The sequence below is a fragment of the Stylophora pistillata genome, chromosome 2 (assembly GCF_964205215.1).
Source record: "Stylophora pistillata chromosome 2, jaStyPist1.2, whole genome shotgun sequence".
Classification (NCBI taxonomy): domain Eukaryota; kingdom Metazoa; phylum Cnidaria; class Anthozoa; order Scleractinia; family Pocilloporidae; genus Stylophora; species Stylophora pistillata.
In genome coordinates, this window is record NC_142520.1 from 29,851,815 (window position 1) to 29,866,290 (window position 14,476).

General features: G+C 39.5%; 1 protein-coding gene across 1 annotated transcript in view; it reads right to left on the bottom strand.

Moving 5' to 3' along the window:
- The window catches only part of LOC111325726 (thioredoxin domain-containing protein 5), a 14,227-nt gene extending 989 nt beyond the window's left edge, over positions 1-13,238 (bottom strand). Inside the window, exons 1-10 of the mRNA XM_022929598.2 lie at positions 13,021-13,238; positions 12,419-12,512; positions 5,092-5,150; positions 4,888-4,990; positions 3,599-3,723; positions 2,668-2,752; positions 2,345-2,431; positions 1,813-1,962; positions 861-943; positions 392-479 (exon numbers count right to left, since the gene is read on the bottom strand). Coding sequence (XP_022785333.1) covers positions 392-479; positions 861-943; positions 1,813-1,962; positions 2,345-2,431; positions 2,668-2,752; positions 3,599-3,723; positions 4,888-4,990; positions 5,092-5,150; positions 12,419-12,512; positions 13,021-13,166 — 1,020 coding nt within the window. The 5' untranslated portion in view covers positions 13,167-13,238. The remainder of the gene's footprint in view (positions 1-391; positions 480-860; positions 944-1,812; positions 1,963-2,344; positions 2,432-2,667; positions 2,753-3,598; positions 3,724-4,887; positions 4,991-5,091; positions 5,151-12,418; positions 12,513-13,020) is intronic.
- Positions 13,239-14,476: the final 1,238 nt, after the last annotated feature.

Genomic DNA, 14,476 nt, shown 5'->3' on the forward strand with positions numbered 1-14,476 from the left:
AATTGGCCACTTTTAAAAGTTTCTTTAGCTGACATTTCCAGCATTGGTCCTTTGTCATAAAGCATTACGAAGAGCTAAGGGAAGAAATGTCCAGCTTTAAAAACTCTTAATGGAGGCCAATTTACCTTTGGATGCGCCTAATGCGTAAACGCAAAAAAAAAATGCATTTCCCTTGACAGATAAAGTCACAAGATCTCTGGGGTTTAAGGTAAAAAAGATACCTGGAAACAGTAAAAAGAGTTTTTCCCCTGCCCATGACTCCAGTTATTTATGCTCCCACAGTTTCTTATAGGTTTATTTGGATTCCCAAGTCTGCCATATCTAGTGAGCTTTTTTTTGTCAGGTTCATGACAGCCACAGAAAGCTCACACTTAACAATAAAAAAAGAAACCTTAGCAATTCGAGGTCCAGAGGCACTGTCTGCGCACTTGTTTGCCAACTGATCCCAGATTGGTGAAAGTGTCTGACAGTGGACGCACCTGTGATTACAAGAAGAAATAAATCAACCTTAGAATTACAAAAACAAATTCTCCTTTTCATTTGGGCTGCCCCACCACAAGCCAATAAGCTCCCCAAGAGTATAAAGTCTAGAGAAAATCCTTAAATCCTTAAAAACTAAATTTCAGTCCAAATAGTCTCAATCCAAGTCCACAAGAGGCTTTGATACTGAGCACACATATTGCAAATACAAAATGGCCCAATAACACATGCCACACTCAAAGGTTAAAAAAAACAGACCTAATACTTTATTCTACTTCATAATTATCATTGACAAAAGTGACCCTCTTATAGTGAAATAGCAGATTACGCAGACCACACACACTGACAGCATATGACAAGTGACTGTATTTTGAACTTACCACGGCACATAAAATTTGATGAAAGTTGTGCCCACACTGACCATGGCATCAAAGTTACTGTCTGTCAGCTGGAATGGCTTAATCTGAAAGGGGATTACTGGAATGTCAAAATTATCTCCAATTTCAATTGAAGCTGTAGTGTGGGCAAGTCAATAGATTTCTTGTTTCATAGTGATGACCCAAGGTTTGAACAAGGGTGAGCACAAAGGCCCACGGTTGTTGACCTAAATTGAACTTAAAGCACAACCCTCCCGATTGAGCTAACCGCCTCCCGGTTAGCTCAATCGATAGAGCGCTGGACTGTTGTGCGGGAGGTCGAGGGTTCGAGCCCCGGCCAGACCAACACTCAAGGTCTTAAAATAATTGAGAAGAATATGCTACCTTTCTATAACATCAAGAAATGGTTAGATATTCTAGTCTTCTCGGATAGGGACGAATAAATGGAGGTCCCGTCTCCTACAGGGTTAGGGGTAGGAGACGTTAATTTCCCACGCACGAGATTACTGTGTGATGGATCATCCCTGGGGTGGGATGGGCGGGTTAGGATTGATTGTAAAGCGCTGTTGATCTGTCATTGTAAATAGCGCTCTATAAGTGATTAATTGTTGTTGTTGTTGTTAACCCAGAAGATGTCTTGACTGTTTCCCAGTGTCGCCAGCATAGTCTGCTTTCATATCCAGCCACATGCAAATCATATTTTTAAAGAAAGGTCTGAACACCACACTGTAATCAAGCTCAAGTAGGGAACACTGTGAGCAGTTGGAATTTTTTTCTGAGGTTCTTCAGTTGGACAGGCCTTGCAAAGAGGAATTAAAAAAAATTTGAGAAAAGACAAGAGAACTGGCTCTTGGCTTTACCACTTTGTTTTCAATGTGTTGGCACCTGTTTTGCTCCCATTCTAGTGAGACTGGGAATAGAGAAACAACCCTCTAACTGTAATTAAATTTGTTACCATGTCAGCCTCCACATCATCTGATGGAATCTCCTCAGCAGTCTCACTGTTTTCTGTGATTGCACTGCTTAACAGACTGTGCTCAGAGATCTTTAGAGTCAGGTAGTTCTTCAGATCATCAAGTGAACGTGGTCCTTCATAACTGTCCACCTAAAGCATTTCAGATTCAAAGTGGTCCTGTTTATGGCAAAGGAAGTTATTAAACTGATACAACAGTCCCATAACTTACATGCATCTGCGATTTACTGCCCCAGGCCCCCTTCCCTGATGTTTTTTGGTAGTCCAATCAAGATCTTTGTGTTTTTAGATATTTTTTAAATTTTCTGTAAAGAAATCATTATATTCAATTTCAGAAATACTGTTAGAGAGAGTGTAAGGTAGTTTGCCCAAGTTTCGATGATGAGATGAGTGAAATTGCCCTTACCTCTGGAATACCTGATCCAGAGACACCAATCCCTGGACAAAGATGAATACATCTCTGTTACCTTTCCTCATTATTTTCACTAGGAACAATTTGCAGAAAATCACCAACCTCTCTTCCATCTTTGAACAACTTCAATGAAGGATATGCATGGATATTGTGTTCAGTACATGTCTTGCTTTCAGTTGTGCAATCAATCTAAACAACAACAAAAATCCACATATCAACTGATATACATGGCACGTATTTATTTTGAACGAGCTCTACAAGCTCTTTGACACTAAGTGGGTAAATAAAGTATCGATTGATTGATTGAGTGGCACAATCATTTGAAGGCAAACACTCAGTTGACAAGGAAATAAAAATGTGACGGTCTCCCACTCTCTGAAAAACAAGATGTTGACCTTCAAAAACAAAAGATGCTGAACTTTCACCTTTGCAACTGTCACATCCACACTATCTTTGTGGTACTCTGCTAGCGCATTCCAAGTGGGTGCAAGTTTGCGACAGTGGCTACACCTGTCCAATCAAATCCATAGAATGAAAGCTACATGACATTGTATGAGTGATTACTATGTACTCTCAATAACTGTGATTGGTATATACTAAAACAGTGGATAGTGTTGAAGGTGCGCTCTGATTGGCTAGTCAAACTCCGAATATCCTTTGCTTTTTACCTCCAAGCAACTCAGGAAAAAATGGCATCCTGGTTTGTATCTGTAACAAGCGAAAAAATCACTCAAATCAATTTCTGGTATCTCACTGTTTTAGTATATACTAAAACAACTATTCACCTCAGTGTTTGTGGTTAGCAGTGGATATTTACCTTGCCACCTCGCAGCTCGGTAAATATCCACCACTAATCACCTCCACTTCAGTGAATAGTTGTTAATTATCAGTTGATGAGGTGATTATCAGTTTTTGTGGACCATTATACTGAGACCACTGTAGAGAGTTTTTGACTATTGAAGGCACAATTTTCTTATAGTGTTTTTCTAACCCAGACTTATAGAGGAGAATGGGTCGTCTGTTTAATCAATCTGAAAAAATGCTTGGAAGATACCTACAATAGAACTGTCCCATCAAAATACAAAAACAATTTACATGTCTACTATTAACCTAACTGTATCTACTTAAGAAGACTGAATAAATTTTGAACTTCTTTGCCTGTAAGATTTGCATTTTTTTTAAAATCAAACTCTACAAAGACCAATTTCATTCTAAAAAAAAACTAGTATCGTGGTAACTTCACAACATTTTATAATACAACTCATGTTTGATGCAGTTATATAAGCTTTGTAAATGTTTGACAACTAAATGAGAACTCTACAATGACTTGAACCCACAGTTTAAGGCAACACTTACCATGGGGCATAGAACTTTACAAAATGTAGTCCCAATTCCACGTGTCTATCAAAATTCTCTGATGTCAGTATGTATAAACCATTATCTGATTCACCTGTAGCCTCTGAGTTTTCCTTTTCTTTTTGCTAAATAAACCAAGATTTTAAGAAGTAAATGTAACATCATGCCTATACAATGGTCTCAAAGGGCATCTATTTCAGGCTTTTCATCCCCAACACACAAAAAAAGGAGTATACAGGCCTCCTGACTGGTACATTGATCATGACTCTGTGCCTAAGTTCTTACATGTTTATTATACAATCAATCTTAAGTATGACACTTGACATGGCCTCTTTATACACCAAACTCCTTAGCATTATTAATAGCAGGTAAACTTCTAATGGTTAATAAGGAGTACTAGCTAAGCTATAGGTTACAAAAAGTTTTAAAAACCTTATAACATGTTTCTTTTAATATGTGATTCATTAACAGAGAAAACTAGACAAATAATGCATTGAATAAAGGGGGTAAGTTTCTAAAGAAACTGTGGTGTCGTGTCAGTGAAAGTAACAACTTGAAGGTAATTTGGTTTTATTGACTAAGTTGAAGTTGTAAATTGGCCACTGTAAAAAGTTAAACAGCTGACATTTTGACCGTTGGCCCTTCAGAGCAAATCATTTGCTCTAATCAAGGGCCAACACTCGAAATGTCAGGTATTCAACTCTTTATGGTGGTCAATTTACAATTTCAACTAAGTTGATGAAACCAAATAATGCATTGGTTTCATTATTAATCCAAATCATTAATATTGTGTTAATCAAGCAAGATGAAATGACTAAAGGAGAACAAACAAAAATTAATGGCTGCTTAGATATGACATGAAAAAAAAAACTGTTTACTCTAAATTTTAGAGCACTCACTCATAATATTGTTCTCATACAAAGAATATTTTTGGGAGTAGTGCTTAATCAAGGGTCACAGGTACTTAACTAAACTGGCAAAGGTGGTGGTATTACATTTCAGTTTTATTCCTGCGTAGCTGGCAGCCCAACAGGGCTAAAAGACTGCTTAGATACATCTTGATTTTCAAGCCTACGAGTGATAGTGAGTTTCACATACTACCAAGCCTTTGCTTGATTGTTTGGATTAATTACATCTAAATTGAGAATTATAAGAAGCTGACCCATCAGAATCTGGTGTGCACATTCCCCATTTCCCCATCAGTCACTTTCAAGGTTGCTCTGCTTTCTTTTTCCATGAAAAAACATCAAAGCTTCAGTTGCATGGCTACCTCTGATGCTTTGTCTTACCTCTGATGTGATAGCAAACTTGTCAACAAAGGCTTTTAGTTCACCCATTCTCCTTTTTCCATTGTATCTCTTTATTTCACCATGATCATAGTAAAGTTTTAACCTTAAAATAAGAAACGGAAAGGAAAAAATTCACCGACCCTACTTGAACAAACTAGCAAATGTTTTCTAATGAATTTCAAGTGGTAAAAAATTTGGCCTCACGTAGGATATGCTCGGATATTCTGCCTTGCACAAAGTGGAGTCTCTTTTGTACAATCAACCTAAAAAACAAATAGAAAAACATATATATATATAGGCTAGTAGCTGCACATATGCCTCAGATTTTTATAATTGTTATCATCATATGATTGGTGTACCACCAGTACATACAAACGTACATACATACATCCTTTATTTGGTAAAGCAAGTTGAGTAGATGGCAGCAGTTGCTGATGTGGACCTGCTATCTACTTACACTATAATATATTGACATCTAAAAAATATATCCCAATATTAATGATTAGTATAATTTCAGAGCTGAACAAAGAGTTTCCAGCAATCTGATTGGTTGAGCGGTTCCTTATATGACACTATATAAACCGCTCCGCACGGTTTATATAAAATGTTAAACTAAAATGTTAATAAATGTTACTAAAATGTTATGATTTTAGAAATTTCTCTGTTGTTCAGCTGTGAAATTATACTAAAACAATTATTCGCCTCAGGTTCGGTGAATATTGTCGAATAATCCCCTCGACTTCGTCTCGGGGATTATCCGACGACATTCACCTTGCCTTTGGCAAATAATTGTTAATTATAAATACCAGTAATACATAAATAAATAGATAAGCATGAAATGACTGTATAAATAAATATATAAATGGTAATTAAATGATGTAATTTAGATAATGCAAATGAAAGGTATAAGGAAGACCAATCAAAACGACAGATAATAAACTGAACGTTAATAATATATAAATCCAACAATATATTTATATGTTGCAGTAGAGGTTGTGCAAAAAGTAATTTGGTCAATGCACTTTGAGAATTTCTTAATGTTAGCCTTGAAAGAGGAGTAACTAGGCTTGGACTTTAACTGGCTAGGTAAGCAATTCCAAACAATACTAGAACAATGAGTGAAGGAATCATGTGAGGCTTTGGATTTGGAGCTCACAAGTTCCAATCTTACATTATCTCTTAAATTATATGGAGTTCTGTGCTTTGTAAATAAATTATTAATGTCATCAGGAGCTAAGTTGTTGAAAGCCTGGTATGCAATACAGGCAATTCTTCTCTTATACATAAAATGAAGAGATGTCCCTTTTGCCATGCTGAGTGCTTCATATTTTGGGGTACAGTTGAACCTCAAGTATACTTCAGAACAGTCACCTCCATATAACAGTGTTACCAACTTTTATTCGCTCCTAACAGTGGCTTTACAACAAATAAAACAAAACAACAATATCAATAGGCCAGCGGCAATCCTCCATAGGTCATATAAGATCAGTGGTCCCTCTGTTCGGCGCCATTTTTATTCGCTCCTCTGACGAAGAAGTCATGACCAATGTCAATGGAAATATTCCACAAGATTCCGGATCCATCCTTACTTCTCAGAACCTCCTTCAGCATCAGGAAGGTAAGGTCCATCCTGGTGATTTAATTCGTGCCATTTTGGCCAACAAATCAGCGTTTGACATGCTAAAATTGGCGATCACGGCAGATAGTCAACACGCACAAATAACCAAGGCCGATCAAGGGCTGTCAGCACAAACTAGAGCGACCAAGGCTTGACAACCTTTAGATCCAGAGATCAGCATCATTGATAATAATCCATTGAAAAAGCCACCGTGGGATATGTCAAACCCTGGTACTTCAGGTTCTGACAATCGTAGTATTGACCACGAGGATGCCCTCAATACAGAGCCGCTTGCCTCTGATGATAGTACCTCAGCCGCACGTTGGGCGGCAAGCGAGGAACTTTCCAATTTTCTGGAACTTGTTGCTAGAAAACCTCTCACAAACTTTGAGAGGAAAACTATGTGCTGTGAATATCCCAGGCCTAATGTTGATGCTGTTTATACTCCTGAACTGGATGATTACAGTGCTACTCTTATTCAGGGAGGGAAAGCAATTGATAAAGATAACTGCTTCTTGCAAGACAAAGTCCTTGACATCACAGGACCTTTGTGTATGCTGTTTGAGCACTTGACTGCCACGAGTGATTCATCTAGTAAGGACTTTCACACTGTCTCAAGATCAAGTCCAAAGCATGCTACAAGCAGTCTCGTACTCTATACGTCTAGTGGGAAATGTGTCCTCCCTCGTATCGGTTACATGCCGATCGGCTGTACTAAACAAGATCAACAATCATGGTTCTTTGGCCTCACTGGGAAAAGAGGACTACCCTAATGCTGGACAGAAACTCTTTGGTGCAGGGTTTGAGACCCAGCTCAAAGCCAGAGCTGAAACAGCACAGACACTGATGGATGCTAGTTATGCAGGTCGTGGGCGTTCCCAGAATTTTTTTTATACAAAGGTACCTCCCGCCCCTTCCGAGGCAGCCCATATCGCGGCAGGTGTCAACGGAGCTTTCTGCAACCGAGGAACAGGGCATTTTCAACCCTGAGGTCAGCCCACCAACTTCAGGGGCAGGGGTTAACAGTGGACTCCTCAAGCACCAACAGTTTAAGCGAAGGTATGTTTCCTATTTATTCAGTTTTAAGTACAAGCAATTATCCAGTAGCAGGAAGACTAGCCCACTTTGTTCAGAATTGGTCTCTTACTACAAAGGACCCATGGGTATGTCAAATAATCACAGGCTACCATATTGAATTCACAGAAATTCCTGTTCAAGTAGCCCTCCAACCACTCCTCCCCTTCTCAGAGGAGGAGACTCTTGCTATGGACAACGAGATCAAGTCCTTGCAAGACAAAGGGGCGATTCACAAAACCCCAGTGTCAGACAAAGAGCCAGGAATTGTAAGTTCCCTGTTCATGGTTCCCAAGAAAGGTGGTGGTCAAAGGCCTGTCATAAATTTGAAAGCCCTGAACTATTTTGTAGAGTATTCTCATTTCAAAATGGAAGGGATACCCATGCTGTGAGACCTTTAAAGACAAGACGACTACATGGTCAAATTGGACCTCAGGGACGTGTATTGCACTGTTCCAGTGTGGGTAAGCCATCAAAAGTATCTGAGATTTCTATGGAAGGGCACAGTGTGGGAATTCGCTTGCCTTCCCTTTGGCCTAGCCAGTGCACCGAGAGTCTTCACCAAGCTCATGAAACCAGTGGTGGGGATGCTGCCCAAAATGGGCGTAAGGCTAATAGTCTACCTAGAAGACATTTTGATAATGGTAGAAAGCAAACAACTTGCAAATCAACATGCCCAGTTAGTTCTTAGTACACTGGAAAATCTAGGCTTTGTGGTGAATTGCGAGAAGTCAGCGATGCTTCCCTCCCCTCAGATGGAATTCCTAGGTTTCCTAGTGGATTCAACAACTATGACTCTCGCGTTACCCCGCGAGTAAGTTCGCAAGATACAGCAGGAGTGCCAAAAGGCCCTAACAGTTCTCTGACATTGCAAAAGTTGGCAAGCTTGATAGGCTTGTTAAACAGTTCCATTCAAGCTGTCTTTCCAGCTCCTCTTCATTACTGCCACTTGCAAAACTTAAAGAATTAGCATCTCTCTCCTTCAATGAATTACGAAAGTGAGGTGCAGCTATCTCCTCAGGCATGAGAGGAACTGATATGGTGGAGAGACAGTTTGATGGCTTGGAATGGCAAGGCCTTGGTGAATGGGGACCCACATCTAACAATAGAGACAGATGCTTCCCTTCTAGGGTGGGGAGCTGTCTGCAATGGAATACGTACGGGAGGCCTTTGGACACAATCCGAAAGACTACTCCACATCAACTGCCTAGAGTTGATGGGAGGGGCTTTCACAGTGAAAGCCTTCACTCAACACAAAACTCAAGTAAGGTTCTCTCACTCATGGACAATGTAACAGCAGTGACATTTATCAACAAAATGGTGGGTACCAGATCCCCCATTCTGTCAAGTCTTGCCTTCAAACTGTGGTCTTGGTGTCTTCAACACCAAAACAGTATAATGGCGCGACATATTCCAGGAATCCAAAACTTCCTAGCCAACCAGGAGTCGTGTACTGTTATAGACCACCCCAACTGGAAGCTCAAACCAGAAATTTTCCAATGTATTCAGAGACTTTGGGGTCCCCTGGAAATAGATATCTTTGCATCCCTGCCTATCGTACCAAATCCCAAGGTACGCAAGCTGGAGGCCAGATTCAGGAGCAGACACAGTGGATGCTTTTACCCTGGACTGGGCTCAGTTGCAGGGTATGCCTTTCCCCCTTTCGCATTAGTAGGGAGATGCCTAAAACAAGTCATTCTCCAACAAGTTCAGAAAATGGTCCTAGTAGCCCCAGTATGGGAAACCCAGCCTTGGTACCCATTGCTCCTCCAACTCTGTGTCGACTTCCCTCAGTTACTTCCACAACCTGTAGATCTGTTGACCAGGCAGGGGGAAAAATCACCCCCTAACCCACCTTCAGTTTGCAGGATGGCTTGTCTTAACCCTTCATACTCAGAGACAAGCATTTCTGCAGAGGCTAGAACACTGCTCATGGCTGCATGGTGAAAAAACAGTGCCTATGGGGCAGCTTTGCAAAAGTGGGCTAGCTGGTGTAATCAACAACAGATTAATCCCTTTTCAGCCCCTTTATCAGCAGTTTTAGATTTCCTTACAAGAGAATTTAACCCGGGCAAGGCATACCGATCAATTAATGTCTATCGTTCAGCAATATCCATGACCCATCCAACCATTGATTCTCTGAGGGTTGGTGAACATCCATTGGTTTGTCAACTTATGAAGGGTATATTCAACAAGAGACCGCCACTTCAACGATTCACTCAAACATGGAAGGTTCATCAGGTCACTAGCTACTTAGAAGGCCTTGGTGATAATTCAGAATTGTCATTGAAACAACTGTCTGAGAAACTAGTGGTCCTGCTGGCCCTCACATCTGCTGAACAAGGGTCTGAATTGGCTGCACATGACCTCAGATTCAGACGTTTTTACCCTGAAGGGGTTTCTTTTACTCTCCCCCCAATTAACAAAAAAATCATGTATTGGGAATCCTGCTAAAACTTCATTTCATGCCAGTTTACCTTCTAATGCTAGATTGTGCCCTACTGAAAGTCTAGGAGAATATGAGAAATGCACAGAAGCCTTTCGGCCCAATGCTTCTAATGCAAACATCTCAAACAAGTTCTTTGTCTCTTACATCCGCCCTCACAGACCAGTGTCATCTTCCACCCTTGCTTGGTGGATGAAAGAAGCTTTAGGTGCGGCTAAAGTTGATACTTCTATATTCAAAGCCCACTCATCATGGGCTGCAGCAGCCACTGCTGCAATTGAAGGAGGTATATCTTTACCTCAAATTTTGACTCTGGCAGATTGGTCAGGTCCTTTGACCTTTAACAAGTTATATTACCGCCCAAGCTTTGATGCTCAACCGGGCCGAGCTGTACTAGGATCTTCAAAATGAGTCATAGCAGAGCCTTTAAACAGACACTGTTATATGGAGGTGACTGTTCTGAAGTATAATCACAGATTATGCAAGGGCTGCTTGCAGCCTGTAGTATAATGTGGATTATTAAAAACTGGATCATTGGATAATGCAATTCAAGACTTTTTATTGGCTTAGCCATTATGGCATATCAGCCAATTGATATACCATAATCTACAAATATGGTAAGCGTACGCGTCAGCTTAAAATCAAAAGGGAGCTAAAAAGTCCAGTTTCTTCTTACAAAATAATAATTTCTTGGGGGCGTTTTTCATAAAACAATTATTCCACTCGCGCTTGTTGGATATGAGATGATTATAGCCAACGAGGCGCTACGCGCCTCGTTGGCTATCTATCATCTCATATCCAACGCACGCTCGTGAAATAATTGTTAATTATTAAAAACTAGATCATTGGATAATGCAATTCAAGACTTTTTATTGGCTTAGCCATTATGGTATATCAGCCAATATACCATAATCTACAAATATGGTAAGCGTATGTGTCAACTTAAAATTAAAAGGGAGCTAAAAATTTAATAATTTAATTTAACGTTTTTAATAAAACAATTATTCCACTCGCGCTTGTTGGATATGAGATGATTATAGCCAACTCGGCGCTACGCGCCTCGTTGGCTATCTATCATCTCATATCCAACGCGCGCTCATGGAATAATTGTTAATTATTAAAAACTAGATCATTGGATAATGCAATTCAAGACTTTTTATTGGCTTAGCCATTATGGTATATCAGCCAATATACCATAATCTATAAATATAGCAAGCGTACGTCTTAGCTTAAAATTAGAGGGAGCTAAAAATTTAATGAAATTTAATAACTCAATTTTAACGTTTTTAATAAAACAATTATTCCACTCGCTCTTGTTGGATATGAGATGATTATAGCCAACTCGGCGCCACGCGCCTTGTTGGCTATCTATCATCTCATATCCAACACATGCTCGTGGAATAATTGTTAATTATACGAAGATAAAGGAGATGACATATAACAGTTTCCCTCCCTCCCGCCTCAATTTGGACTCATTTTGTTGTTGTTTGTTTGTTATCTTGCAGATCTGCTCATTAAAAAGGGCGCCGAACAGAAGGACCGCTGACCGTATATGGCCTGCGGAGGATTGCTGCTGGCCTATTGATATTGTTGTTTTGTTTTAATTGCTGTAAAGCTGCTGTTAGGAGTGAATAAAAGTTGGTAACACTGTTATAAATCGTCTCCTTTATCTTTGTATCATCCACATTATACTACAGGCTGCAAGCAGCCCTTGCATATTCTGTGATTATCCAGACTCATGTGGACTGGGCTGAATAGTCTGCATAATCAAGAGTTAGTCCAAAATATGAATATAAAGGAACTTACAAGAAAACTGCTAATACATAATTTAATCAATATTATACAAGAATTAAGGACAATCTCTATTGCCAAAATTTGCCAAGGAATGTACAAAAAAATAAAAAAACAACATTTTACGACCTAAAATGCTGACGGAAATCAATTTGTATTAAGCTGCCACAATATGTATGCAATGCTAATTCCATTGTTTTTTGAAGCTCCATTAATGTTGTGGCGTCAATATTGTTTGAGTAGATCTGCTTGTGACTAATAGATATTCATGATAGTATAGGTTAACAGGATAACAGAAACAAATCCAGATAATCAAAAAGTCCAAATAATTGAAGTTTGACTGCATTATCAGTCATGCACTAAATATCTCCTTTTCCTTATTGGCCACATGATAAACAGAGAAGATTTGAAACAAATAACATATGCTGTAACAGAAGTGAAATATACCATTAAACCTTTCCTAGATAGAAAACCTTATACCACCCTTGAGCCTTCTTTTAAATCTATATTTCTACATAAAAATTTCAAACAATAAATAAAAAGAAAAACTGAAGCTAAGCCATTTGATAAACACAAAGTAGTTGTGTTTATTTTTTTCTCACCTTAGCTATTGTTACAAGTTCACTGTGAGGGATTCTACTGTAGTGATTGGCTAACTGATTCCAGATCGGCATGAAACTCATACAGTACTCACACCTGATAAATAACAATTGAAGCCAGTATAAAACATAAAACCATGTCAAATGGAACAAGCATCGCACCTAAAACAATCCACAGCGCTCTGAGATTGTGAACACATTTTGTGTCCCAAAATCTGTTCTGAGTGGATATTTCAGGAGCACTCAGGATGTAATTTCCTGTTTTTCAACCTACCTGGACTAGGAATTGGTATGTGTTAAATTTCTACATCAAGAGAAGTATTTTCCAAAGAAAAACAAATTTCTAGAAGAACCAGAATAGCGCTACTTAGGACTACTTGCACACCGTGCAATCATAAAATGTTTTGTGGGTTTTTCGAAGCATTAAATAATTTACTTTTATCAAAATTGTGTCAAAATCATGATGCAACTATATATATGAATACATGGACTGCGTTACAAGCAGTTGCGCAGGAGACGATCAACGAAAATTGGATCAAGACCTGCAAAGTGACGAGTTGAACATAGATGTAACCGCAAATTTTTACGTCAATTTTGCGACTTACCATGGGCCGTAAAACATCACAAAATGCGTGGACGATCCAAAAACTTTGTCTTCAAACTCAACATCATTTAGTGAAAGTACCTTATCTGCTAAGCCTGGAGAAATAACGGAAAAAAACACCAAAACAAATGTTTGTAGCGCAGCCATGATATTCGTAAAGACACGTTTAGTTTCGGTGGGAAACCGCAGAACACAAGATCGTCTAGATCGCAGTCGAATCCAGCGTTTGCAAAAATGATTGGTTCCCCTCTAAGTCAGGCTTCCCGTTGCATTTCGGGACTTGCGGAGAGCGGTACATGCAGGTCAGTGACTGGGTCATTGTATATATATATATCTTACTGGACGTTTTTAGTATCGCGGAGTATTTTTACGAGTTGTGCCGTATTTTGACGAGCCTGTAGAGCGAGTCAAAATACAAATAACCGCCTCCCGGTTAGCTCAATTGGTTAGAGCGCCGGATTGTGTTGTGCGGGAGGTCGAGGGTTCGAGCCCCAGCCGGACCCTCATGGTCTTAAAATAAGTGAGGAGAATTTGCTACCTTTCTATAATCAAGAAATGGATAGATATTCTAGTCTTCTCGGATAAGGACGAATAAACCGTAGGCCCCGTCTCCTGCAGGGTTAGGGGTAGGAGACGTTAATTTCCCACGCACGAGAATACTGTGTTGTGGATGTCCTCCCTTGAGGTGGGATGGGTGGGAATTTGCCCTGAAAAGCCCCCGTGGGGAGTGGTCAACTAACGTATGTATGTATATGTATATGTAAATAACGAGTAAAAACACTCAGTGATGCGACACACCAAAACGACTAATAAGTTATTTATTATCCATCACGCCAAGTTGTTATTACAGTGCGGTCGAATCTCGCATATTAATTTACTGGGAGTGTGACAGAAGTATGCCAGGCGGAACGGAACTGGCGCTTTGTCGTGTTTCTGTTTCTATTTTCTTCAATAAATAATGAAATTTCATTGTCGTCTAACTGCTTTCAGCGTTCGGTTTATCTAATAAACTTGGATCAATATTCGCCAGTCATTCCGACATCTTCGTCGTCAAAAAAATAATTTGAATTGTAGGCCATTTCTTTTTTGTAACTCCCATTCGTCGCTTGCGCGATGCGAGAAAACCTGTCTAACCGGTTCTCTGGAGTACAAATACCGCGTGATATTTATGCTCGTCTTGGCGTTATTGTGCTCTACGAAGTGTAGTTGAATAATAAAACCATTTATTCCGGAATGAAGCGTGCAAATAATCTTGTATTATCGGTGAATTATGTAAACCCTAAAACTTGCCTTTTCAAAAAAAAAAAGCAGTTTTTTAAAACACAGCTAAACGATAATAAAAAAGGAAGAGCTTAACCATGACGAAGATACTCGCAAACCAAAGCCGTCCTGGTTAGGTATTCACACTGTAACTGAACACGAAACTGAAGATTAGTTATTGAGAGGAAATCAATACA